The sequence below is a fragment of the Esox lucius genome, chromosome 2, assembly GCF_011004845.1.
Source record: "Esox lucius isolate fEsoLuc1 chromosome 2, fEsoLuc1.pri, whole genome shotgun sequence".
NCBI lineage: Eukaryota > Metazoa > Chordata > Actinopteri > Esociformes > Esocidae > Esox > Esox lucius.
Window position 1 is genome coordinate 37,055,752 of NC_047570.1, and position 27,715 is coordinate 37,083,466.

General features: G+C 45.1%; 1 protein-coding gene across 7 annotated transcripts in view; it reads right to left on the reverse strand.

Annotated features, from left to right (window-relative positions):
* The window catches only part of acap3b (ArfGAP with coiled-coil, ankyrin repeat and PH domains 3b), a 65,429-nt gene that overhangs the window by 13,865 nt on the left and 23,849 nt on the right, over positions 1–27,715 (reverse strand). For all 7 annotated transcript variants that reach the window (XM_013136376.3, XM_013136374.3, XM_013136373.3 and 4 more), the window contains exons 2-14: positions 24,135–24,192; positions 20,703–20,822; positions 18,998–19,051; positions 14,459–14,517; positions 13,533–13,716; positions 13,322–13,366; positions 13,109–13,204; positions 11,903–11,977; positions 10,474–10,485; positions 2,042–2,206; positions 1,654–1,754; positions 1,272–1,383; positions 816–1,033 (exon numbers count right to left, since the gene is read on the reverse strand). In XM_013136376.3, coding sequence (XP_012991830.1) covers positions 816–1,033; positions 1,272–1,383; positions 1,654–1,754; positions 2,042–2,206; positions 10,474–10,485; positions 11,903–11,977; positions 13,109–13,204; positions 13,322–13,366; positions 13,533–13,716; positions 14,459–14,517; positions 18,998–19,051; positions 20,703–20,822; positions 24,135–24,192 — 1,299 coding nt within the window. The remainder of the gene's footprint in view (positions 1–815; positions 1,034–1,271; positions 1,384–1,653; positions 1,755–2,041; positions 2,207–10,473; positions 10,486–11,902; positions 11,978–13,108; positions 13,205–13,321; positions 13,367–13,532; positions 13,717–14,458; positions 14,518–18,997; positions 19,052–20,702; positions 20,823–24,134; positions 24,193–27,715) is intronic.

Below are 27,715 nucleotides of genomic sequence, written 5' to 3' on the forward strand. Positions count from 1 at the left end.
ATGTGTGTGTTTGAGGAAAGTACTTGACTAGAGTGTGTATAGCGCAGTCTGTAATCTGAAACAGTACTGTTAGACTATCTTGAATCTGATTGAAGATTAAAGATATACTGTCTAAAGTGACAGAAACTGGGATTCGGTCTCATTACCACATCTTCTGTCACACACACGTCCACCTCTCCACGCCGCTCTGTCCCTCTCTGTTCAATTCCACCCCACTCGGTCTCATTCTCCCAGTCTCTCCTTCTCCCCCCCTCAGTCTCCTTTTCAGATTCCTACTCTCTCCTTCTCTCCCTGTCACTCCCACTCTCTCTCCCCTTCTCCTCAGATGTAAAACATATGTACATGTACCTGGTCAACAAGAGTCTGAAACCATTTCCTCCCTCAGCCTTAACACAGACCTGCCTTAACACAGACCTGCCTTAACACAGACCTGCCTTAACACAGACCTGCCTTAACACAGACCTGCCTTAACACAGACCTGCCTTAACACAGACCTGCCTTAACACAGACCACTACATAATAGGTCATAATAATTGTCTAATAGTCTACTTCTGTATTCCTGACTACTGGAGCACTGAGCGTATCTTTGCCCAGAAACAATATCGAAATTGCACCTTTTTAGCCCCTGGCCTGTTTATGCTGAAGGAACTGTAGCATTGGGGGTAGTGTAGTTCATTAACCCATGTAAGCAGGGTGGAGGTCTGTGGGTAGTGTAGTTCATTAACCCATGTAAGCAGGGTGGAGGTCTGTGGGTAGTGTAGTTCATTAACCCATGTAAGCAGGGTGGAGGTCTGTGGGTAGTGTAGTTCATTAACCTGTGTATGCCAGAGCACTCGATGCAGAGCAGGACTCCCAGGTTGATGGAGGCCCAGCAGGGTGCAGCCTGGGAGCAGTCACAGCACAGCTCATTCCCTGGCAGGGTCTGCACGCGCTGAAGGATACTCTCCCCCCTGCCCTCACCCATCCTCCCTCCCCTGGGCTCGCTGGCCGAGTCTATACTGCTGGTGGAGGGGGACGCGGTTCGGTCCAGCCGCTGAGAAGTGGAGCAGAGACACAGGTTACAGCGATGGAACAAAAGTTCTGGAACAATGACTAATCCACACTGAGTTTCGGATCACTGACTTTAGGGTTTGTGTCTTTTTCAAGTCTCTGTACGGCTACCTCATCCGAACACAGATTTTAAATTGACTCATACCTGATGCGGTCAGAGTTGGATTTAGGGTCATGGTTAGGGTCAGGGGTAGGGTCATGGTCATGTTTAGGGTCAGTACCTCGATGTAGTAGTTGTCTGATATCTCCCTGTATGCAGAGGCAATAGAGGCCTGTACCGCTTGGATCCACGACTGACGGAGTTTCTCTGACTCAGCCTGAAGCATGCAGCTCCTAGTGGAGGATACAGGGGTGAGGAGAGGATGTACACACACACACACACAAACACACACACACAAACACACACAGATGAACACAGACACAGACAACACACACACACCCATACACAAACACACACACAGAGACACGCACACCCATACATAAACACACACAAACACACACACAGAGACACGCACACCCATACATAAACACACACACACTTTCACACACACACAATCACACACACACGCATACAAACAGACATACAGACACACAAACACTTACTTGGTGGGGGACACCACCTCAAAGCAGAACCTCCTTTCTCCATCCTCGCATGGTTTCACTGAACACAACCTCAGGTCCTCCACCACAACCGTCAGGGCATCCTATTGGAGTAGTGGGGTGTCAATCAAAACACAACTTAATTTCACTGGCAGAGTGACAATCAGGACCCCATCCTGTCCTTCGTTCATGGCTTAGCCTGTTCCCTCATCCGTTTGTGCTATGACACTTATCACGCTGACAGTTCAGCCAGAAGAGGAGGGGCCACCCCTCAGGGTCTGGTTCCTTTCTAAATTTCTTCCTAATTGTATCCCCACTAGAGAGTTTTTCCTAGCCACTGTGGCAAAGGTCACCTAGCTCTCCTGTCTAAAGTCCCGGATATGGGCCGTACCTTGAGTCTTTTCTGGTAGACCAGCTGGCTGTTCTGTATGGAGAACCACCGCCTGTTCCAGGTCTTGAAGGCGTTGGAGGCCCTCTTGAACAGGTACCCCTCCATCACCACACCGTTAGGGGCGTCAACGTTGAACTCCACCTTATTGTCATCGTACGAGAAGTCCTGGCGAAAGAGAAAGAGGTCGCTGGGGTTAGGGGTCAACCCGGAGGATCACAGCACCTCCTCACAGGAGGATAGAAGACCTCTCGGAGGTGCAGCAACCTCAGACTGGTCTCACACCACCGGTTTGGCTGAACAGCGCAGGAGAATCTCCAAGACAGTTCTTTTCCCCTCTCCTTCATGAGTACTTGAAAGACAGAAATGCAGCTTGGTACTTTCTTTAACACAGGCCACATTGGGTTGGCATCAGGTCCAGTGATCTATGACCTAATGATTTCTAGATAAGATGGCGAGAAACTGGACAGTGGACTCTAAACCAATCGGTGATACACCAATCTTACAGACAGAAACACAACATGATAGAGTCTAGCTAACAGGTGGAAATGGGCAGTAAATCATTCACAGACCTTGCCCAATGGAAGCTGTGTGATGTGGGGTAAAAGACATTCATTAGCAGCCTGACAGAGAACTAGTTTACACCAACTTCCTATTAACTCGCCCACCAAAATCTATTTATTAGGTGACTTTTATCTTCAAGCAAAAAAACTACAGAAAATACTAATGAACACAATGATTGTATTTCTCCCCTCAGGTTCCAACAAGGTTTTCCATCACAGCTTTGAACTGTAGCAGAAGCAATGTTGGTTTACTGTATTTCAAACAATGAGTACCCTCTAAAGACAAAAGGTTGTGAAGTATAATTTACTCCTAGAAGTTCTACATGGAAATGTTTTAAAGGTTATTGTAAAGAACTATTTATACTTGTTACTCAAAGACCCATATGAACAACCTACCCACTCAAACATCTACCACACAATGTTCTTTAAATAGTACTTTTGAACCATTAAAAGGGGTTCTTGGAAGAACTTATATAGGTTACACCCTCAGTTTCATTTTACATTTTATATTTTAGTTATTTGGCAGACGCTCCTATCCAGACAAACTTAGAGTAAGTGCATATGTTTTAAAAGAGCTTGGTGTAGCAACCACACAGTTTAGTAGTAAGACGGACAACTCCGTCATCTCCCGCTTTTCCCATTTTCCCAGGGTTCATGAACTCACCCCGGACTCATTCATTTGTCTTGTCTCCAATCATCACTCAATCCAGGTCCCAATTAAGTCATTAGTATGTGTTTACATGTTGCTCCTCTGCTCTGCTCATTGGTTGGTCATTGTTCCTTGTCTCCGCATGTTTCGTTTTCGTTCTGTTTAAGTCTTTTTATTTTTGATTCGGTTTGTGTTAGTGCTCGTGTTATTTTCCATAAAAATGTAAACATCGACTGTCACTCTGCCTGCGCCTGGCTCCTCTCTCCACCACCAAGCCATCGTGACAGTAATTTAATTCTAATCAATAAATTAATTATCGGCAAAGGTCAGTGCTGGAAAGAAGACCACACAAAAGACAACAGACAGGGGTGTTGGCAGTGGAACTATTGTAAGTACTCTGTGAAAAGTTTAGTTTTCAGATGTTTTTTGAAGATCGTTAGAGACTCTGCCTTCCTGGCCTCCCAGGGAAGCTGGTTCCTCCATTGAGGTTCCAGGACAGAGAAGAGTTTTGACTGCGTGGATCGGGAACTGCCCCGAAGTGCCGAGACAGCCAAGAGCCCAGAAGTGGCTGAACGAAGAGCCTTGGGGGACACCAGTTGTAAGAGGCTGCGTGACAGGCACCGATCCTCTCCACGTCACCTGCTAGGAGCCATCTGCTTGGTAGGAAGCTGGGATTGAGATGCCCAAAACAGAGAGGGTGGCACTTGGATAGGGCAGGGAGTTAGGTGGAAGAGGCAGATTCTGGAGACAGAAGGGAGAAGGATTTAGGAGACGGGAGACGGGAGAGATGATGGGATTTGGGAGGAGAGAGCAGTTGGGTAGGGTGAACGAGTGTTGTGGCGGCGTAAGACATTGGAGGGGCCTGACAGTGGAGGAGAGAGAAAGATAGAATGAGACAAGGAAGTGGTCAGACAACTGGAGCAGTGAAGTGGTGAGAATAGTTGACAGACAGTAAAGATTAGATTGAGTGTTTTGCCTGCTTTGTGAGTAGGAGTTGACAGGAAAAGAGTGAGGTCAAAAGAGGAAAGGAGCCGAATTCTTTTTTCCAAAGAAATGATTCAATGGAAGATGTTGAAAGGTCGAAGTCACCCAATACTATGAATGACGAGCCATCGTCTGGGAATGAACTAATCAGCATGTCAAGATCATTGAGGAAGTCAAGAGTGCCTGGTGGACGACAGATGATAACAACGTTGAGAGGCAAGGTCACAATGACCGCATGGAACTCAACAAAGGAAATGGGTAAGTGAGCACGAGAGCAGAGAAAATCTCCAATTTGAAGATAGAAGTAGCCCTGTGCCACCACCACCACTCTTGAACTTTGGGAAAACACCTATGAGTTTAGTTCCCAACATCAGTTTCTGCTGACACAAGCCATCTGCTGACCCAACAACAAGACGTTGATATTAAACCCCAGGGCAGGACCTCTCCTGTACCCAGGCTCCTGGTCCAACACTGGGGATTAAGTTTGATCTAGGCAAAATGGATTGGGTCCAACTCCCTTCCATTGATGAAACAAAGCAGGTCATCCGAGAGGGGGACAGTGTTGGGGGAGAGGGGGGAGGGGTAAATGAAAGGGGGGGGTGGCAAGAGGAGTCAGAGGGAAAGGGGGGAGAAGAGGTGTCTGATGGAGGGGTGGAGAGGAGAGACTGGTGAAGAGGAAGGTGGGGGTAAAGTGATGTCCAGTGGTAAATTACAGGCGGTGCTTTTGGTTTAAGCCAAAGTGCCACATGGCGTATGGTATATGTTCAAAGAGACACACCCACGCAGATGCGAAGGCCTACACACAAACACACACCCACAAACACACTCGCACGCACACAAATCCTCCATAGATAAAACACATCGCTAGCTCAATATTCCACTGTCTACATTACGAACAGCAAGGTTTTTACACAGTTTCTCTTGTATATCCAATGTTGCACAAGAGAAGGCAGAGTGGCTTGCTGGGTTATATTTCAGGGAAGGGGTTCAAAGTTCATAGGACAGGTGATCAAGCAGGAAAGTTCATAGGACAAGCCTTTGGGGTTTTCGACAACCCATAAGTAAAAATACTATAGTAATATTCTAACATAATTACAAATGATTAAAAACAAATCCAAACCTTTTAAGAATTATAACATTCATGCATTTTAATGTTTACTGTGTCCAGCTCGCTAATAATCATCAAATTAAAAGCTAGACAGTAAGAAAACATTAAAAATGATTATGATTTTTTGTGCTAATTCTCATGTTGGGAAATGAACAGTTTAACCTGTTCTACACTAGCATGGAGTAGTGCTGTGTAAAGTAATGTACAGTACAATGTTCTAGAGTTAAAAATACAGTGTTATGTATACTACTCTACAACACAACTTATATCCTACATAGTTCATTATTTCTGACCAGCCTCTAGATGCCAAACAGGTTTCTGGAGGATCCTTGAGGAGTTCTTCCGATTCAAAATGTGGATGAACCCTAAAAGTTATTGAAAGCTCCCTTAATGGGTCCAAAATTAAGTGATAAACCACCCAGAACCTTATTATTGCCTTGCATGGGTGCGTGTGCAATTACAGTAGTTACTATCTGTCCACCAGTCACACTATAATACAAAAACACATATAACAGAAAATCTCACCAGTGTATAATCCAACCTCCCGAATATCTTCATCTTGAGGAGTTTAGAATCTAACAACATGTCGTTTAAAACGTTAAACAGTTCTCACTATAAATAACAATATGTAAGAGTTTTTAAAAAATGTCTTAGTTCAAAACGTGGGATTAGAAGTTCCAGTAAATATAATAAATAAGAAGTCTGAAGTCTAGAAAGCAGACCGAGTCGTGGAAAAACGGACCGCGCTGGAGCCCCAGCAGAACAGAATGTCAACAGTGTGCTCGTGCTGCAGTGACGCTCTGCGCTCAATCGCGCCACTCCCTGCGGTGTGATTTTAGTCGCGCGGTTTGTTAGCTGACGCGCATGGACAACTTAATTAACATACAGCTGTCAATTTATTTGCACGGGTTGACCCTCGCAGCCGCTCATACATCTCGCAGAGGACCACGAACATTAGTTTCCCCTGCCGCACAAGCTTCCCCCGCAGAAAAAGCCACCGCTGGCGCCCAACGCGATTTACGAGCGCCCGTTTGCCACTGTCCTTCCTTCTCAGCAGTTCTCTGGCCCACAGCGCCCCTATTAACCTGAGGCTATACACCGACCCGCCACCACCCTCTCCTCAGTTTTGGAAGAACGGTTTCCATCTGTCTGAGAGTCCAGAAAACCATTGTTGCCTAATCAAGCAAACGTTATGACTCACAGCGCACATCTATGGCTCTATACATCAACACACACACACACACGCGCGCGCGCGCGCGCGTGCTTCTGCTCTTAAACACATCACACCCGCTCCACTTCACAGTTCCCACCCCAAATCACCCCCCCCCCAGACAGGATCATTGAAGAACGCAGTGGGAGTTATTGTCATTAGCCTACATAACATACAGCTTATGTAGCATGTTATTACACACAACACATCTAGCACCCCATGCTAAACGGATCAAAATCCCTGGTTTTAATTATCTTGCAAATAAACAAAATACACAAAATGTTTTATGAGTAAGCAATATCCATTAAAAAGAAACCTTTTATATAAGATTTACATATTTTATAGCTTTAAAAAAAAGTATGGAATATGTAGGCATTATAAAGCAGAATATTATGTTTTGGTCGAAGATGAAATCGAGATGTTCTGAAAGAGGATCAAATTCATTTTCACGGCAGTGTCTCTGTAGAATATATATATGCAGAAGTGTCATGGTATGTTGGCTCCTAGCAGGGGGCCATCTACATTACGCTAGTTAACACACACACACAGGTCTAGAGGGAGCAATGGGAGGGAGTCATCCCAAGGGAGCCCTTAAGTTCCGAGAAGAGAAAACAGAAGAGAAAAGAAAGGGGAAAAAAGAGAGGGAGTGAGGTGGATGTGTGTCGAGGGAAGGAGGGAGACAGACGGAGAGATCGTAGATCTGTCAGAGGATGAAGTGTCAGAGAATGGAGGGAGGCAGAGGGAAACCAGGAGAAAGAGAAGCGACAGATTGCAGAGGTGTCTGACAGATAAATCCCAGAGGGACCGTAACTATTGACAAGATTTGTATCTTGAGTATCAAAGTTCTTTTTTTTTTGGTAACTGGAGAGCCACTGGAAAACAGGTTCTCACTGCACACAGACAATGCTGCCAGGCTGGATGTGTGAAAGGTGCACACGTACATCCACCTGTCCACACGACCTCCACAAACACACACCAACTACGCCCATAAAAGCTGAGCTTAGTTTGTCTTTGGACAATATCAGTTGCAGCCATGACGACATGTTGCTCAGAAGGTCAAAGGTATGGAGAGTTATTCATCTCCCGGTCTCATTCTCTCCCTCTCGGTCACATTGTTTTTCTCCCTCTCTGTTTTGTTCTCTCTGTCTCTCTTTCGTAATTTCCCTCTTTGTTTCGTATTCTCCCTCTCTGTTCCTTCCTCACACCTCTTTGTTCTTTATGTTAATCCTGTGATCTGCTTTTAATTTCCTTTTTATTATTTTATTGTTACATTCCAATGCTTCTCTCTCTCTTCCGTTCCCTTATACTGCAGAGATGAAACGGAAATGGCAGTGAGGACATCAATAGTGGAATTTGTGGAAAATGTGTAAAAACATTTTTACAAAAACAACGTTTTGGTTCATGGCCAAATTTCCGCCACAACTGCAGCTTTAATGTCTCTCAAAAGAACAGATGTAACCATACTTAATAAAACCTTCCTCTATTCTACCCAGATAAATAATTCAAATATCCTGTTGTTGCTGCTGATGGAAAGTGGCTCAAATTAAGATCCTCCCAGGTCCCAGAGGAGAGGAACATTGTGTCTGTTCACTTCCGATTTTAACTTTGTCTGAGATAACCTGGACGTGCTGGCAGATTGTAGATCCCGTTAGGATTGTAACTTTGAGATAACCTGAACGTGCCGGCAGATTGAAGATCCCGTTAGGATTGTAACTTTGAGATAACCTGAACGTGCCGGCAGATTGAAGATCCCGTTAGGATTGTAACTTTGAGATAACCTGAACGTGCCGCCAGATTGTAGATCCCGTTAGGATTGTAACTTTGAGATAACCTGAACGTGCCGGCAGATTGTAGATTCCGTTAGGATTGTAACTTTGAGATAACCTGAACGTGCCGGCAGATTGTAGATCCCGTTAGGATTGTAACTTTGAGATAACCTGAACGTGCCGCCAGATTGTAGATCCCGTTAGGATTGTAACTTTGAGATAACCTGAACGTGTCGGCAGATTGTAGATCCCGTTAGGATTTTAAGGGGTGTTTTAATAGTTTGCTGTCTAGACGCGATGGAAAAACAAACAATGTTGAGAACCAGACAGAACTCATTGTACTGTCTGTGTATGTGTGTGTGTGTGTGTGTGTGTGTGTGTGGTGTCTGTATGGCAGGTGAAAAGGGACTTTAAATGAGATATGTAAATGACCTAAAGTGTATACCACCATGTATGCATTCATACACGTGATGCATCAGTATACATGCTCAGTCGACTGGCATAGCGGTGCCCGTGTAAACGTGTGTGTGTGATGTGTCTGTGTTCATTTCTGTGAATGTGTCTGTGAATGTGTGTCTGTGAATGTCTGTGCCCCCGTACATCTGTGTCTGTGCCCCCGTACATCTGTGTCTGTGCCCCCGTACATCTGTGTCTGTGCCCCCGTACATCTGTGTCTGTACCCCCGTACATCTGTGTCTGTACTCCCGTACATCTGTGTCTGTGCCCCCGTACATCTGTGTCTGTACTCCCGTACATCTGTGTCTGTACTCCCGTACATCTGTGTCTGTACTCCCGTACATCTGTGTCTGTGCCCCCGTACATCTGTGTCTGTACCCCCGTACATCTGTGTCTGTACTCCCGTACATCTGTGTCTGTACTCCCGTACATCTGTGTCTGTACTCCCGTACATCTGTGTCTGTACTCCCGTACATCTAGCATCACATGTCCGGGACAGTTGCTGGTTCTAATTAAGGGTGGATGATTTTGGTGCTCCACATTCTCCTCTTCTCCCTCAGCCTCTCTTTATCTCCCACTATTCTATTCTTTTTTTCTCTTCCTTCTATCTCTCCCCATCCAACCTAAATCCCTAGGTGTGCCACCGTGCCATCTGTTGCCTTCAGCCCCCCCCCCCCCGCACGGAAGGTGGGGTAGGATGTTGACATGTCCCCCACACAAGGCTTTCCTCTGTCCCGTACAACGGCCTCTGGCCTCTTTGGGGCTCCTTTAACTGATCTGCTCATCCTTCTTAGTTTTCATCATTAACAGAAGTCTGGTGAGAGAGGGAGATGGATGCACAGCAGTAAGAGGAAGACAACGTGTGGAGGGGGGGAGGAAGGAAGAGAAAAGACAGAGGGAGTGTTAGGAGACAAGGAGCAAAGGAGAGAGTGGCTGGAGAAGGAAGGAGTGTGGGATGGAGAGATTACGTTTTCAGAGGAGGGGGTGGAGAAAATGGAGCAGAAGAAGGACGGGGAGGAGAGCCAGCGACGGAGGCGCCTGAACTATGTTAATAGTTAAGGTTTTTAATAAGACCTGATCACAGGGTGAGCTCCTTACTGCCGCCACGTCATCCGAAAGCTCTGATTGGCCCAGTGATACTGCTTACTGACCCCACGTCACCCGAAAGCTCTGATTGGCCCAGTGATACTGCTTCCTGCCGCAACATGATCTGAAAGCCCTGATTGGCCCAGTTGTACATTTGCAAGTGGTTTACTGGTTAATTTGACCTAGTTTCACTGAGCAAGAAGCTACTCTGAACTGTTATGTAGATTTTATTAAGCAGCGTTCTTTTCTAAATGGGTGGATGATTGATTTGTTTGGGTGAATCATGTGAGAAAACCGAAAAGCAAAACCATCCTCCATGGAAATCCACAAGCAGGATTCGAACACTGATCTCCCAACGATGCAGTTAACTGCCAGGTGGTGATTTCACTGCTGCAACATTCAGTCGCCATCAATCCTTTCCAAAATCAAAGAGATCATGTAAAACTCCCAAGCCATTATACCTGACTTGGGACTTAAACTTTCTGATGAGATCACAGATACATCACATGTAAAGCTCAATGTCCCTTTCTGATGAGATCACAGATCTAATGCAAGTAAAGCTCTATGTCCCATTTTGATGACATCATGACTGTTACAAGGAAAATGCACTCACCTGCATCAGAGTCTGGGGAAGAGGGTGTTGGATGGAAGGAGTTGGCAGGAACAAGGAGAGGAGGAGAGAAATAAATGTCAGCACCACAGTTGAAAGGCCACAGACATTGTATGGGTGATATTAAAAGGGCTCTACAATGGGACTTTCAACTGACTGACTGGTAATTCGCATGATTAAGAGACAGCCCTTGGTAATTTGCATGATTAACGGACAGCCCTTGGTAATTTGCATGATTAACTGACAGCCCTTGGTAATTTGCATGATTAAGAGACAGCCCTTGGTAATTTGCATGATTAACGGACAGCCCTTGGTAATTTGCATGATTAACGGACAGCCCTTGGTAATTTACCATTCAATGGAACAGTTCAAACCTGTACTGAGACCAGAGGAAAGTGAGGCAGAAAAACACCCAAAATGTTTCTCTCTCTCTCCCTCTTCTACACGCACGCAATATTTTTGCAACTTTTACAGCTTATTATTCGGAACCTGTAACACAAACTTAACCTTCACAGCTATAACAATGTTTATGCCTAATCCATTTCCCTGATCCAAACCTTAACCCATAAGACTGCAAAAGTATTTATTTTAAGAGTTAGATCCTGCAGAAAGTCTTGACAAATACTTCAGGTTTTATCTAATACATAATATGTGTGTCTGTATGTGTAAGTGTGCGCATGTGTACCTCAGGACCCAAATTTACCAAACTGTCTGTGACGTGAAAACTTGAAGTCTTAAATTGGTTGTGTGTGTGTGTGTGGGGAGGGGGGGTGTTATGTGTGTATAGAAGTGTTGGAACCTGGTATTGTTCTGTCTACGGTTGACTTTACCACTCAAGACTCCCACAAATAACAGTCCCAAAACAAGTCAATACAAGCCAACCAAAGGTTTTCTGACATAAACAGTGACAAATGGAAAGTACGTGCTCTCATGAAAGAGCGTTATTTTAACTCCGCCAGAGTCTTGAAGAGGAAACCAGGTCACTCATTTGAAGTTATTCTCATTATAATATGTATGCCTAGAATTGTGTTGATGTACTTCACAGCTCTTCCAATCAGAGCAGAAAAGACGTAATCCTAAACAGAAGATCAAGATGTTGAAACAGTTTTGATCTTGCCGTTCTTGATCGAAGTACCGAGAAGGTTTCATTATCTTTGTACTATTTTTACAATCTTTTGATGGTAGAATCTGATTGGATTTGTCCTGAAGAGACGCAGTGCTGACAGGGCTGTTTGAAGTGCTTAGGTTTCAGTTGGTTTTATTAAGTTATTGGATGTGAATAAAGAACAGCTTGTCACATTTAGGCAGAGGGGAATCTGTGATATGCAAAAAATGTCAAACATTGATTGCATTATATTTAATACATTTTAAGAATGTTATTTTTTGTGCTTGTTTGTGTTTTGTGTGGTGTGTGTTGTGTGTGGTTCCTCACCCTGTGTTGAATGGTAGCATGTTGGTGTTCCAGGTCTCTCTTCTCCATGGCAGAGTCAATGACCAGCTGATCCAGCTGTACATGGGATGAATACCACACAGTCTTTAGACACACATATACACACACACACACACACACACACACCGACACAGCCTACACACACACACACACACACACACTGTCATGGGATGAATACCATACACAGTCTTTAGACACACACACACACAGCCTGCACACACAGTCATGGGATGAATACCATAAACAGTCTTTAGACACACACACACAGCCTGCACACACACACACACACACACACACAGCCTGCACACACACACACACACACACACAGCCTGCACACACACAAACACACACAGCCTGCACACACACAAACACACACAGCCTGCACACACACACACACACACACACAGCCTGCACACACACACACACACACACACACACACAGCCTGCACACACACACAGCCTGCACACACACACAGCCTGCACACACACACAGCCTGCACACACAGTCATGGGATTAATACCACACACAGTCTTTAGACACACACACACAGTCTTTAGACACACACACACAGTCTTTAGACACACACACACACAGTCTTTAGACACACACACACACAGTCTTTAGACACACACACACAGTCTTTAGACACACACAAACAGTCTTTAGACACACACAAACAGTCTTTAGACACGCACACACACAGTCTTTAGACACGCACACACACAGTCTTTAGACACACACACACAGTTTTTAGACACACACACACAGTTTTTAGACACACACACACAGTTTTTAGACACACACACACAGTTTTTAGACACACACACACAGTCTTTAGACACACACAGCCTGCACACACACACAGCCTGCACACACACACAGCCTGCACACACACACAGCCTGCACACACACACACACACACACACAGCCTGCACACACACACACACACACAGCCTGCACACACACACACACAGCCTGCACTCACAGTCATGGGATTAATAGTCATGGGATTAATGTGTGTGGCTGTGAGTTGGTCGTGTGTGTGGCTGTGAGTTGGTCGTGTGTGTGGCTGTGAGTTGGTCGTGTGTGTGGCTGTGAGTTGGTCGTGTGTGTGGCTGTGAGTTGGTCGTGTGTGTGGCTGTGAGTTGGTCGTGTGTGTGGCTGTGAGTTGGTCGTGTGTCTTTCACCTCGGCAGCCAGTTTTTTCATGTAGGGATCAATCTCATCCAGGATGTTATAGCCCTGCTGGAACAGAGTGTACTGGGCACGCATAAATGACAGCATCTAAAGAGGAGAAAAGAAGAGAGAGAGAGAGAGAGAAGTAGAGAGAGAGAGATCTCATCTGTCATTATCAGCTGGTTGGGTAAAGATCAGACAATGTCATTTGACCATGAAACTCACTGCGTCCAGGATCTCAAACTTCTTCTTGGCTTGAAGAACGTTGATCTGACAAGAGGAAGACATCAAGTTAGACTATTTAAGAGTCACTCTGGCAATAGTCGTACGAAACTGGGATCCGAATGCTAGGGGCTGGGCAGCGACGCCATGCAGCCAATGACAGCCTTGCTTTTGTAAGCGTGTTTACGATTGTATTTACGACTGTGCGTCACACCTGCAGTACGTAGTCGAGCGCCAGGTGCCTGAAGCACTTCCTGGTCAGGGTGAGAGAGGACGTAGCTTCCTCCACCTCGTGGGGTTTGTTCCTGGGCGCCTGGGCGTTCTTCACCTGGGCTATCTCCATGTCTTCCCTCACACGGTCAAACTGCTTCTTAGTCTCTTTGAATTTGCGCACATCTCTGTGGAGGGAAGAGTAGATGTGTTCCTGCTCTTCCACTGTCCTGCCCAGTACAGACATGTCCAGGCCGGCTGACAGTGACTCTGTCCAGGCTGACCATTCTGGGTTACAGGGCTCCACCCTAACAGGCCACACTTGAATGAAATAAGCCCTGGCGTGTCTCACATTTGACCTGGTATATAAGAGAAGCCTTAACTTTCATATCGTTTTCAGGAGAGAATAATGTTCCTCACCTGCCCTGTGTCCTCATCACTCACTTCACACAGACTAAATGAATTTCAAACAACTGCAAGGATGCCCAGTTGTTTGAGCTAGACACACAAACAAATCACTTTTGGGGCCATCTGGTGGTCAAATGGCTCCATAATATAAAAAAAGAAGATTTTCATGTAAATAATATTAATGCAATCAAATACATTTGTTTGCTAATCATTGACATATCCAAGACTAATCACCACCAAAGTCCCATACACCTACTATTTATTATATGGAAAATATTAATTCTTTAATGCTTTTTTTGTAATAAATAATTAAGTAATTCAAGCAATCAAACTGGCATTTAAAGGGTTAAAATCCTGAAAATAATTGAATGTTTGGTTGTTTTGAGCAGATTTGAAGTTGTTTAAGAGATTAAAATTTAATTTAAAAAATGTATGTGGAGGGCACAAAGGTTAGAAGACAAGGTAAAATATGAAAAGACAGGATGTAGGAGTCAGGAAGATGAAGATAGACAGGGTACTCACTCTTTGATGAAGGTGTGGAGCTGCTGTTTAATTGATCTCTGGGCCTGGTCGAAAAGGATCTGTGGAGAAAGAGAGAGTTGGAGTGAAGAATTGAGATATTACAAACACACCTAGACCCCCTGCCCTCCTGTATTCCACCACTAGATGGCGACATGAACACACTGTTCAGTATTTCTGTGCAGCACTCTTGTCAGTGCCACGCCCAGCGGTTCATTTGTAAATTGGGAGCGGCTGGAACCAAAACAGAGAATAAAAGGGGGGTGACCTGGGAAGCTTTGTGGTAGCAGAACATGAAAATGTGAACATTTTAAAATAACTGCTTGCATGTCATGACCTCTGCGTAGTGGCATTGCAGAGGTTGCACTATAGACCAGGGGAAATGGTGTCTTAGCAGTATCATTCTAATGGAGCACATGTAATCGAAACAGGTACTGAAATATGCAGTCTCGGACTTTGCGAATAATTTCTTCATATGTTATTTATATGTGCCTACTGTCGCTAGGTCACCCCTCCAATCTCGTCTGGTCTCCTTAGCCTCCACTAGTGACATCATAGACCTGGTTTAAGAGGCTGATATGGGACTAATATAACTAGAACTGCTATATTACTTCAGTTAGTTATAGAATTCCAAGTTAGAAAGCAAGTGGTTTTGATGACCTGGCTCTCATACTGGCACCTTCGTGACAGTACACAATTTTCAGGGTACTGTTTTGGCTCGACACGTCACTTTTTACAACTAAAGGCCAACAATCCCAGAATGCATCTTTTATTCATCAATAGCCTAGGCCAGGATGTGTTAAGACACAAATTGTACAAGTATGAGGAGGAATTTTGTTCCAGTTTCACTGACTCACTTTATGTTGCTCTCTTGTTTAAAACAGATTACTGTTCGGTCAATAACTTTGAAAGTGGCTAAACTATCTTGGGTGACTATAGGCAGATTAGTTGTAATATTGTTTGGCAGGAAGAAACCTGTGTTTTCAGCTTTATTTGAAACATTGAACAGACAATGGACTGTTTTTGATAAGAAGCAATTTATCAGTCTATTCCTTGCATTGTAGCCTATCACAGTCATATCACATTCATATCACAGTCAAAAACACACACACACACACACACACACACACACACACACACACACGGTAGCCTAAGGATTAGATTCAGGCAGGATGACACACACAGTGCAGTTTAACTTTCCCAAAACAAACCCACACACAAACACACACACAAACAAACACACACACAAACACACACACAAACACACACACACGTTGAAGCGTCGCCCTGCAGTAGCAGTATGGTTTGTAACGCAACACACACGCTTCCGATGGGAAAACAGGAAAATCATGGACTTATTCCCAGATATTCTCTCTTGAGGCATTCAGGAATGCTGCTCCCGTCTCCCCGGCCAGTCTAGACAGCAATCAGCCCTTCTGTTCTCCCTGACCCCAACCATGTAGATGACAAATATTACAACTGGAGAGGGACACACACACACACCAACAGAACCACGGATGCACAAAACACTCACACATTCACACACTAACAGACATGACCACACAAAAACACAGACATAGTCCAACAGAACCCCCCTGACCCACACACACACAAACCGGTCTCCATACAGCTCCAGAAAAAATTAAGAGACCACTGCACCTTTTTCTTTCCTTTCCAAAAAGTCAAAGGAAGGTTTCAAGTGAGGAACAGAAGGGTTAAAATTAAGTGACCACTGCAAATTGAACACTTCTGTTCCTCACTCAAAACTTTCCTTTTCAACTTTTTTGGAAAGGAGAGAAAAAGGTGCAGTGGTCTCTTAATTCCAGAGCGGTATATCCCTATATTAGACCATATATGCTCTTTCAAACTTTCATGATTTAACATCAGTAAAGCACTACACACTCTTTCACCAAGCTCGGTCCGATATGTTCCTGACACAAATGTGAAAATTCTCTCTCTATATTGCTTAAGCTACAATGTCAACCCAATATCTCCTGTTAATGTGAACAGACCCTCAGCCTTCAATGGTCCTGTATATTTGTTAAAGAAACGCTTACATCTGACTGTGTGCATGTTTTTGTGTGTTGCTCAAGGCCTCTCCAGTCTGGGTGTGGTTGGGTTTTCCTCCAAGAACTGCTGACTTTTAGGCAATGCTCAGCTTTTCTGACGTTTGCGCACACACACCCAACCTAATCATATCCTTCACACACACAATTCACAAGGGATTTAGTCCTAATCCAAGCCTGACATTCTCGTTATTAACAAAAACATTTAAATGTCTAGATTTTGTCACTCCTACCAATGAGGTAATGAAAAGACCAACAGATTTTGGATAATCCCCGTATTTGGTTCATATTTAGCTTTACATTTTTTTCCCAACAGATTTTCTTTAGTTTCAGTCTTTTCACGCTCTCTCTTTAATGATCACCAAATAAAACACAATGGCTTTATGTAATAATCCTTGTTTATGGAGGTTTTTCATATTGTAAGCATAATCTCTCCGGAGCCAAACAGAAACAGGCTCCCAGGATGGATACAGGAAGAGTACTTACAATGATCAGGTTCTGAGAGGTGAGTGGAGAGAGAATGGGGGAGAGAGAGAGAGAGAGAGAGAGTCAGAGGAATCAGACCCAATATGGGCAGGGAGCTTGAGAGACAGAAAGACAACCCTATAGATACATATAGACCGACAAAGAGACAAGCAAGCAGAGGAAGGGAGAGATGGAGGCAGTGGGAAGGAGAGAGAGAGACAGTGGGAAGGAGAGAGAGAGAGACAGTGGGAAGGAGAGAGAGAGAGACAGTGGGAAGGAGAGAGAGAGACAGTGAGAGAGAGAGGCACTGGGAAGGAGAGAGAGAGGCACTGGGAAGGAGAGAGAGAGGCAGTGGGAAGGAGAGAGAGAGGCAGTGGGAAGGAGAGAGAGAGGCAGAGGGAAGGAGAGAGAGAGGCAGTGGGAAGGAGAGAGAGAGGCAGAGGGAAGGAGAGAAAGAGGCAGTGGGAAGGAGAGAGAGAGGCAGTGGGAAGGAGAGAGAGGCAGTGGGAAGGAGAGAGAGGCAGTGGGAAGGAGAGAGAGGCAGTGGGAAGAGCAGCATCATGTTTTACTCATTGTCATTCACTGAGCTTCTGCTGAATCCCTGTCAGCTTCAATGGTGTCCCTGAATGGCCAAAATACAACAAACCAGATGACAATTCACAGGAAACTGAGATCAAGTGAAATCAACAACACTAGAGGAGAGGAACTGAGGACGGGAGGAGAGGGGAGGTGAGAGGAGAGGAACTGAGGACGGGAGGAGAGGGGAGGTGGGAGGACAGGAACTGAGGACGGGAGGAGAGGGGAGGTGGGAGGAGAGGAAGTGAGGACAGTAGGAGAGGGGAGGTGGGAGGAGAGGAGAGGGGAGGTGGGAGGAGAGGAACTGGGGACGGTAGGAGATGGGAGGTGGGAGGAGAGGAAATGGGGACGGTAGGAGAGGGGAGGTGAGAGGAGAGGAAATGGGGACGGGAGGAGAGGGGAGGTGAGAGGAGAGGAACTGGGGACGGGAGGAGAGGGGAGGTGAGAGGAGAGGAACTGGGGACAGGAGGAGAGGGGAGGTGAGAGGACAGGAACTGTGAAAGACAGGCGGTAATTGTAGCACGCCTGTTAAAAAGCCTCAGGAATTTATTTTATTTTCTTTCTCAGTCCTGACATCCTACTCTCTCTTGCTCTGTCTCTCTCATCCCTCTTTCTCCCCCTTTACCCTTCTCTCTCCCTCTACCCCCCTCTCTGTTATTCTCCTCCCTCTTTCTCCCTCTCTCTCTTCCTCTCTGTCTTTCTCTCTCCCTCCAGCTGGGTAACATGTATAATAAAACACCTCTCTATGCAGCATGGTAACCAGCTGAAAGCATCAGATCTAAAGGACAGTGTCAAATTGTAACTCTAGCGGTTATGGGCCAGAATCTGACCCAAAGACACTGTGTGTCTCTGTGATTGGTCTCCTGACTGCTGCAGGTCAGATTCCCGTCGGTTGTGTGTGTTACTGGCAGAATTCCAGACCCTCAGGCCAACTAGGTCCAAACAGGCTGTCACTGCTCACCAAGCTGAAAGACCCCATGGTCATCATCATGTGTGGGGGTGTGTGTATATGTGTGTGTGTGTGTGTGGGGGTGTGTGTATGTGTGTGTGTGTGTGTGTGTGTGTGTGTGCTCAAAGTCTCTCTTCCACAGCTGTGAACAGGTGATCAGGACTGGGGCAGGAAAACACACCAGGTGTGTCGATGGTCACAGATGAGATGTGTAGCAGGTTTCATAATACCAGCTAACATGTCAGACATACACAAACACACACCTGCACTCTCAAACACAAACACACACTCTTGTGGATTTTGAACATTTAGCTAAAACTCAAACCAATACGCCCTGGCCTCGGAGCTGTGTATTAAAGATGCATTCTGTGATCTTTATAGCTTCTGATCATGCCAACTGTTCTGGGTTTTGCCCTGGATAAGAACCTCTGTGAAATCACTCAAACTAGAATGTATATGAGAAGAGTGTGTGTGTGTGTGTTTTACCATGTGGTAGTTGACGATCTCTTGCAGTCTGTCCCCACACTTCTCTAGACACTCCTAGAATGACACATACATCAATTAACACGCTGTACATGGATGAACATGCATGTGTGTGTGTGTGTGTGTCATGCACTGCATCTTCACCTCGGGGTAACGCTAATCAGCCCTGATGGTGAGCATGATGAATCCCTCTGATGTCTCTAAGGCACATTCCTCAACAGAACCATTTCAGTTGGGGGACCAACAAGCGTTTTTTTGTTTTTGTGCGATTTGTCCTTCAGTTCAAAATGCAGAGTCCATTGTGACTTTCAAAATGGATCAGATTGCTGCAGGATGACCAAAACCGGCAATTTATTTTTGTGTTTTAGTAGTGTTTCAACAGGCTTCTAAAAATGACACGATTTTCCCCCAATAAAATGTTTTATCAAATCCTACAACAAAGTCAATCCATTATTGAGACCCCAGAACAGCAACGTACTCCAGGATATTCCCAACCGTTACCGCGGAAGACAGTGGATCGGTCTTATACCAGCTATGTAAACCGTCTGATCCCACCCCTTCTAATGGGTTTGGATAAACATGTCTGACTCTTAAAAGGCTCCCCATCTTCACTGGGTCCTGGTTCTGAAGTGGTGCACTACAGAGAGGGTGGGGTGGAAGCTCAGACCCAGTCTGTTTAGCATTTATTATCTTGTATAATAATACTAGGGACTGGGGTACCCAGCAGGTCTAGGAGAGGTCTACTGGGCTGGGAAAACACTGTTTATATCCCTGACTTTGTCGTCATTGAAGAGAGGAAACGTTTAGGAATTTAACTGGAGGAATATGACGAATGATCCGCCACGATCAGACACCCTCTCAAATCACCCTCTTCTTACTGAGAGTTGCTTAGAACTCAGCTGTGTGACTGTTTCACCTAGATTTCTTAAAATCTGTGTACTCACTGTAAGTCGCTCTGGATAAGATATGACTAAAATGTAAAATGTTACATTTGAATTGTCCATTACAACTAAGAACAACCAAGAAATACCCAAGTTTGAATCTATTGAGAGCAACAACATTTATTAATTATTTCTGGTAGATTCCACCATTCTCTCATCTTTTCACTTGATGAAAAAGTTACTTATCGTCACCTTTATTGATAGTTATTGTATAAAAGTAATTCACAAATTAAAGAAAAAAGTATGTTGTTTTGCCATGAAAGAAAAAAATTTGTTCTTATGCCATGAAATGAAATGTGCTCAATTCTTATGACTATTCCATTAAGTTAGTAGATACCGGTAAAGCTTATTACTGGCTAATATGCTGTTAAACGGCAAAGGGCAAACGCCATACATAGATGCTATTTGTGGTGGAGGTGGTAAACTTAGTAAGAAACGTTAGTCAGTTTAACTGTATCAATATAATTCACAAATGGCCAATTAACTATTAAAACTACCAGTGGCAAAAGAGGATTTGTTCACCCAGCCAGTGTACAGCTCTGTGGTGTAGTGGTTAACAACACAACCTCTCATGTGGGCGACCCGGGTTCAAATCCTGAGATGGCAATGTATCCTGTTGTGGGCCGACTGAATTAGGCTTACCTGGTTTCATTTTTTTTTTTACAGAGATCAGAGTGTATATTATACAAACAATGAGAAAAAAGAAAATCCATACATATTGCAATGATGTACTATTGTCACCTCACACTGGACGGCGGTGTACTTACAGAGATCATCTCCTCCTTCTTGCACTGCTGAGACAGGTCTTTGATGCCATTGACAAACAGCTTGTTGGCGCTCACGTACGCCCTGCCGGCCTCGATCATACCACTGCACAACTTCACAAGCTGGAGAGAAGGAGAGATAGAGGGAGAGGGGGAGGGAGGTGGGGAGAGGGGGAGGGAGGTGGGGAGAGGGGGAGGGAGGGAGAAATGTAGGTACAAGGAGAGAGAGGGAGACAGAGACATGAGAGACAGACAGATGAGGAGGAGACAGAGAGTGAGGGGGAGAGGGAGACAGGAGAGACAGACGGTTAGGGGGAGAGGGAGAAAGGAGAGACAGACAGGTGAGGGGGAGACAGGAGAAACAGACGGTTAGGGGGAGAGGGAGACAGGAGAGATGGACAGGTGAGGGGGAGACAGGAGAGACAGACAGGTGAGGAGGAGACAGAGTGAGGGGGAGAGGGAGACAGGAGAGACATACAGGTGAGGGGGAGATAGGAGAGACAGACAGGTGAGGGGGAGACAGGAGAAACAGACGGTTAGGGGGAGACAGGAGAGACAGACAGGTGAGGGGGAGACAGGAGAGACAGACAGGTGAGGGGGAGAGGTACAGTATTTAGTGGACTCTTAGCAGTTGGCACGGTTTGGACCACATTAGCAGTGAGAGGCCAGAAACAAACTCCACATTCCCTCCTCACTGGTAATAAAATAACTCGGAGCCCCACTCTGTCATTACCACTCCTCACAGCGTTGTGTGTGTGTGTGTGTGTGTGTGTGTGTGTGTGTGTGTGTGTGTGTGTGCCCGTCATTCTCTCTCCAGTCATCTTGCCCACGGTTAAAGGGTCCACATTGGACACCAACGTCACCGTGGTTTTCTGGTTGCCGCCGGAGCATCCCCACGACATCACGGGCCTGATGAGACAGGACGTAGAAGCCGAGCGCCACTGTGACGCTGTAGCGGCGCGGGCCACATAAACGTGGGCTTTTTACAGGCACTTCTAAAAAACCCTACAACATGGGTGTGTGAGGAGCAAGGACCCCTGTTGAAAAGAGCCAATCACACTGATGGTGAGTTCTGAGACCCCAGAGAGAGGCTACACTCAGGAGTGGGGTTAGAGGTTAGAGGTCAAGGAAAATAAACCCCTGGGGCTGTTTTAGTTCAGGTGGGGGCAAACAGGGTCAAGACCACTGTGGGTGGTGGTCAGAACAGCAGGTTTTAGAAGGTTATTTATGACCAATGACAATGTGATTCACGGCCAAACAACTGGAATTAGAGATCCTGAAGAAATGTTTTAATCAAGATAGTCTTAATTAAAAGACAAGTTGGTTCATACATGAGGCTAGCAGTACAGTTCCGTTTAGGTTAGGTTAAAAATAGAAAGGCTAATTCAATAAGGCATAACTGTGACATTGGCTGTGTCCACTGGTGATTGGCAATGACTTAATTAAAGCTGCAGTCTCCAATTTGGGAACCTTTGACAAATCTCTAATCTGTAATTACTCCCGAAACAGAAACAGACATGGTTTGGTTAATCATGTTAATGCAGGGTCCCATGTTCAATCATAGGAGCTACTGTTTGAGACAGGAGAGTGCAATGTGTGGTTGTGGGTGTGGTTGTGGGTGTGTGTGTGTGTGTGTGTGTGTGTGTGTGGAAGGCCGGTGAGCTTGAGACAGATTGCCAGTGATCTCACTCCATGCAGCTTCAACCAACCTTTTATGCTATCCATCCTCTGACTGGGTAGACACCTCCAGGGCCCCCTGATCACATTAGATACATCGATCTTGCATTCAAGTCAGTTAAACAAAGTAATGCTAATGGCGGGAATAGTCCACATCCATTGTCGTTTATCAATGCTAAGACTAAATGCTAGCATGGCCACTGTAGATTACAGCAACATAGCCAGTGCTATGGATAATGGTGGGAATGATCATCCATCTATTCCCATTGATTTATGTTGTGGCCATACATTTGTTCATGTAAGCCTAGCTAATGCTATTAATTTGCCGAACATAAGCCTAGTGTGCGTTCAGATTATTTAATGTAAGTAGCATTCCTTGATGTGTTCTGGACGGAATAGTAGCATGTTAGTGTCACATTTAACTGCCCTGGGAACATACAGTTCAGGCCTAGCTAATGCTACAGCAAACAATTAGTGTAGTATTCCTTTGATGTGTTGTGAAGGGAGGATTAGCGTATTAGCACTACAGTAAACAGCCCTGGGAAACTGAATCTTACTGCGCCAGATGTAATAGAAGGGATTTCATTCTCTGTGTTAGCACACTCATTAATGTACAGTGGAAATAAAAAGTCTACACACCCCTGTGAAAATGGCAGGTTTTTGTGATGTAAAAGAATGAGACAAAGATAAATCATGTCAGAACGTTTTCCACTTGTAACGTGACCTATAATGTGAAAAATTCTATTGAAAAACAAACTGAAATCTTCTATAACCTTACAATAACCTGGTTGCATAAGTGTGCACACCCTCTTATAACTGGGGATGTGGTTGTGTTCAGAAGAAACCAATCACATTCAAACTCATGTTAAACAGAAGTCATTACACACCTGCCATCATTTAAAGTGACTCTGATTAAGTTCAGCTATTCTAGTAGGATTTTCTTAGTTGCATCTCAAAGCAAAAGCCATGGTGTGCAGAGCTTCCAAAGCATCAGAGGGATCTCATTGTTGAAAGATATCAGTCAGGAGAAGGGTGCAAAATAATTTCCAAATGCGTTAGATATACAGTGAAGACAGTCATCACCAAATGGAGAAAATATAGCACAACAGAGACATTACCAAGAACTGGACGTCCCTCCAAAATGGATGAAAAGACGAGAAGAAAACTGGTCAGTGTCTAACAGCACAGTGAAATATTTTCTGTTTCGGTAACAGACCTTTTGCTGTTATCCCGATCTAAGTCATCTTTAGGATGGATTGCCCTCTAAAAGCAACGTGTGTGACAGAATGTGAGGCAGAGAGAAACACAGAGATCCACCACAGACTGAAGTTCAGACAGACACAGAGATCCACCAGAGACTGAAGTTCAGACAGACACAGAGATCCACCAGAGACTGAAGTTCAGACAGACACAGAGATTGACCAGAGATCAGATGAGCGAATAAATCATATTAACTTTGACTCGGCAGGAAATGTGTGAGAAAACATGCTGTCTTAAATGCGATCATCTGGTTGTTTCAGTCACTTCTGCCCTATTCGAGGTCTCTTGAAGGCGTCTTCTAAACACAGAAATTTCCACTTAAAATGTCTGCCTTAGTTTGCTCGACTGAAATGTCTGTTACTATGATAAGCAGAGTCAAATCAAGAAATGGCATCTGTAAGTGAACCAGGGATGTTGTTATATTGTGTGGTACAGGAACCCCAAGATGGAAACCGGACCCCCAAGATGGAAACCACTGCGTTGTTCCTGCTGACATACCTTGTCTAGTTTAGCTTCTATCTCCACCACATCAGTCTCCACCTCATCGATGCCCGCCCTGCAGGAAAACACAACAGACAGACAGGTTGGTGAGAGTGGATCCTGGCGGATCCGTGATCTGTTTCAGGAGGAGAGGACAAAGTGGCACAAAAGCACCGCACATAAAACAGTCACATACTGTATGAGGAAGAGTTTGGACTGAGGAGTCAAACTGAGATCAGCGCAAACTCTGGGCCACACACACACACACACACACACACACACACACACACACACACACACACACACACACACACACACACACACACACACACACACACACACACACACACACACACACACACACACACACACACACACACACACACACACACACACACACACACACACACACACACACACACACACACACACACACACACACACACACACACACACACACACACACACACACACACACACACACAGTTCAGTACACGGTTGTCAATAGCAACAGTCATCTCTGCAGGAAGACTCGTCACTCTGACAGAGTAGAGTCGGCCTAGCGTTGTGATTGGTCAGTCTATCATTGTGATTGATCAGTGTAGTGTTGTGATTGGTCAGTCTATCATTGTGATTGATCAGTGTAGTGTTTTGATTGCTGGGTCTACCGTAGTTTGGTCGGTCTACCATTGTGTTTGGTTGGACTAGTGTGTGTGTGTGTGTGTCTTTGTGCGTGTGAAGCCACTCAGAGAGCCACATTGTGAAATGAGAGAACCCTATAGCATGACCTTTACTTAGTTACCATGACAACTGACGTGTGTGTGTGTTAGCACATGTGTGTGTGTGCCAGTGCTGAGAGCAGCTACGGATTAGAGCGATATGGAGCACCAATGGGATTATGGGTAGTGCTTCACCACTTCATGAAGATGTCACTGTGTGTGTGTGTGTGTGTGTGTGTGTGTGATACACAGTTACTGTGATAGGGGTCCTACTAATGCCATTGATGGCCGATTATCCAGAAAGAGCCCCATCAGGCATGTTAACACTATATCTCAGGGCTAGGTGGGGGTTCACACTTTTGCACTCATGTCTAGCACCATATTGAGCTCATGTCTAGCACCATATTGAGCTCAGGTCTAGCACCATATTGAGCTCAGGTCTAGCACCATATTGAGCTCAGGTCTAGCACCATATTGAGCTCAGGTCTAGCACAATACGGAGCTCAGGTCTAACACCATATTGAGCTCAGTGCTAGCTGGCTGTGTTCCAGAGAAAGCACAGACTTTTCTGGGCTAACCTCAGAAACACAGAATCGTATAGGCCACAATATAAGACAGGGCTGTTTGTCTCACTGGACTATCAAACGTTCTCTCCAGCAGGCATCTCTGTTCTATTATAAGACCCACACGTGAGTTTAAAGGGGGTAGTTACTCCCTTTCCCTACACACACACACACACACACACACACACACACACACACACACACACACACACACACACACACACACACACACACACACACACACACACACACACACACACACACACACACACACACACACACACACACACACACACACACACACACACACACACACACACACACGGGTCTATCCTCTTTGAGGGCAACAGTGCCATCCTGACATTCAGAGAGTATAAGATGTACAGACAGGACAGTCAGAGGACACTCATTACAATGTGCCTCTGGTCAGGCAACAATAACCAGCTTGAACCCTCTGACTGCAAATGCCTCAATTAGGTTAGTTTTATTTTAACTTCTGTTGCTTATTTTAGATTTCTTATTTCTATTGTCATGAATTGTCATGAAAGGAAGAAAAAGAGGAAAGATAGAGTGAGTTGTACAGAAGCCTTAGACAGGTTGGGTTAGAGACCAGACCCCCACTGAAGACCAGCTGTCAGGCAGCTTTAACAGACAACAAGGTCTGTAGCTGTCCATTTAAATCAACATACAGAAAATGATAATGGGATCCATTGTTTTGTGTTTCTACTTCTACTTAATATTTGGGTGACCAAAAAACAGCACCTTGCTCCCCTGGCAGCCTCTTTGCTAGCATCTCCAGCTGTCTGTGTGTGCGCGCATGTGTGTGTGTGTGCGCGCGTGTGTTCGAAAGACTCAGTAACCTGCTGTACAACCAAAACAACCACATTTTCCTGACAGCATCAAGTGCACCCAAGGACAAAAGGCAGGTGTTACAACACACAGACAGACCCACAAACACACCGCCATGATGATCCATCCTAATTTTTATCATGCCTCTTCCCTGACCCCCCCCCCCAAACCCCCTACCCAGACACACACTCCTGACCCCCCCCCCACCCGCCACACGGAATCTTAAGTAGGCAGCTCCATAGCAACGATTCAGTGACCCCGATTACCATAGCAACAGCCCTCAACATTACTCACACATTCATTTTTTACTGTGGACACATTTTTCTCTTTGTCTAATTATTTTCTTTGTCTCCTCTCTCCCCTCACTCACATCCTCCTCTCATTATGACCACTGCTCCCTCCCCCATCCCTCCCCCATCCCTCCCTCCCTCCCCCATCCCTCTGCCATCCCCTCCCACCCTCCCTCCAGGCGATAAGATGGGAGCCACAGGTGCAGTGTGCTTATGTGTGCGTATGTGTGTGCGCGCGTGTTTATGTGAGTGTTTGTGCGTTTGTGCATTGGTTTGTGTGTTTGAGTGTGTGTGTGTTTGTGTTAGTGCGTGTGTGTTTGTGTTAGTGTTAGTGCGTGTGTGTTTGTGAGAGTGTTTGTGCATGTGCGTGTGTGAACACTATCTAGCCAAACACACAAACCCATTACTCTAAACAGACCTCTTTTCACACCAAAAACACGCCATTTTACTGTGTGAGCCTTTCATTACCAACAAAGAGGCTTTCACTGCTTTTACAAACACCCCATCACAACAAACAATGCCAGCTATCATCCCTGACACACTCTGATTCCCCAAAAGAAACCATCGACTGACTAACTGTAAATCAGACATCAGAGCTACTCGTGATAAACTCTGTCATTCAGTTAAATTGTATTTTTGGAATTCAGTACATTATCTCCTTCTCCTTCACCATGGGGATTACATTTGTGTGTGTCTGCATCCAGTATAAAGTAGGTCAGAGGTAATTTGCAAGCAACTCATACCTAGCATTAATGTATGGAAAAGGCTAGCATGGTAGATAGCAACGTCTTGTCAAGTCGACAACTTAACATCATTTATCAGAAACAGATATAATGACAGTGATTCATGTACTTTTCATTAACATAATAATACATGCATTCTTTATTAATGTGGGATTCTCCAAAGTCTTAACAAGCAGCAGTGGCACCTGTTCCCAGGCTGTACTACCGTGTCCAGGAATTCCCAAGGCATTCCCAAAACCCCACCATACTGTAAAGCAGAGCCGTGGACTAATGTGTTGCATATGGTTGGATCCGAGACCATTCTGGAGTTGTAGGAAACATGGACTTAAAATGCTGTTGAATCATTCTGGGGGAATTCTCTCCTTTGTTTCCGACAGTGAGGAACTGCAAAATAGAACTGTGTAGCACAACTGTGAAGGAACGGGGCATTTGAGA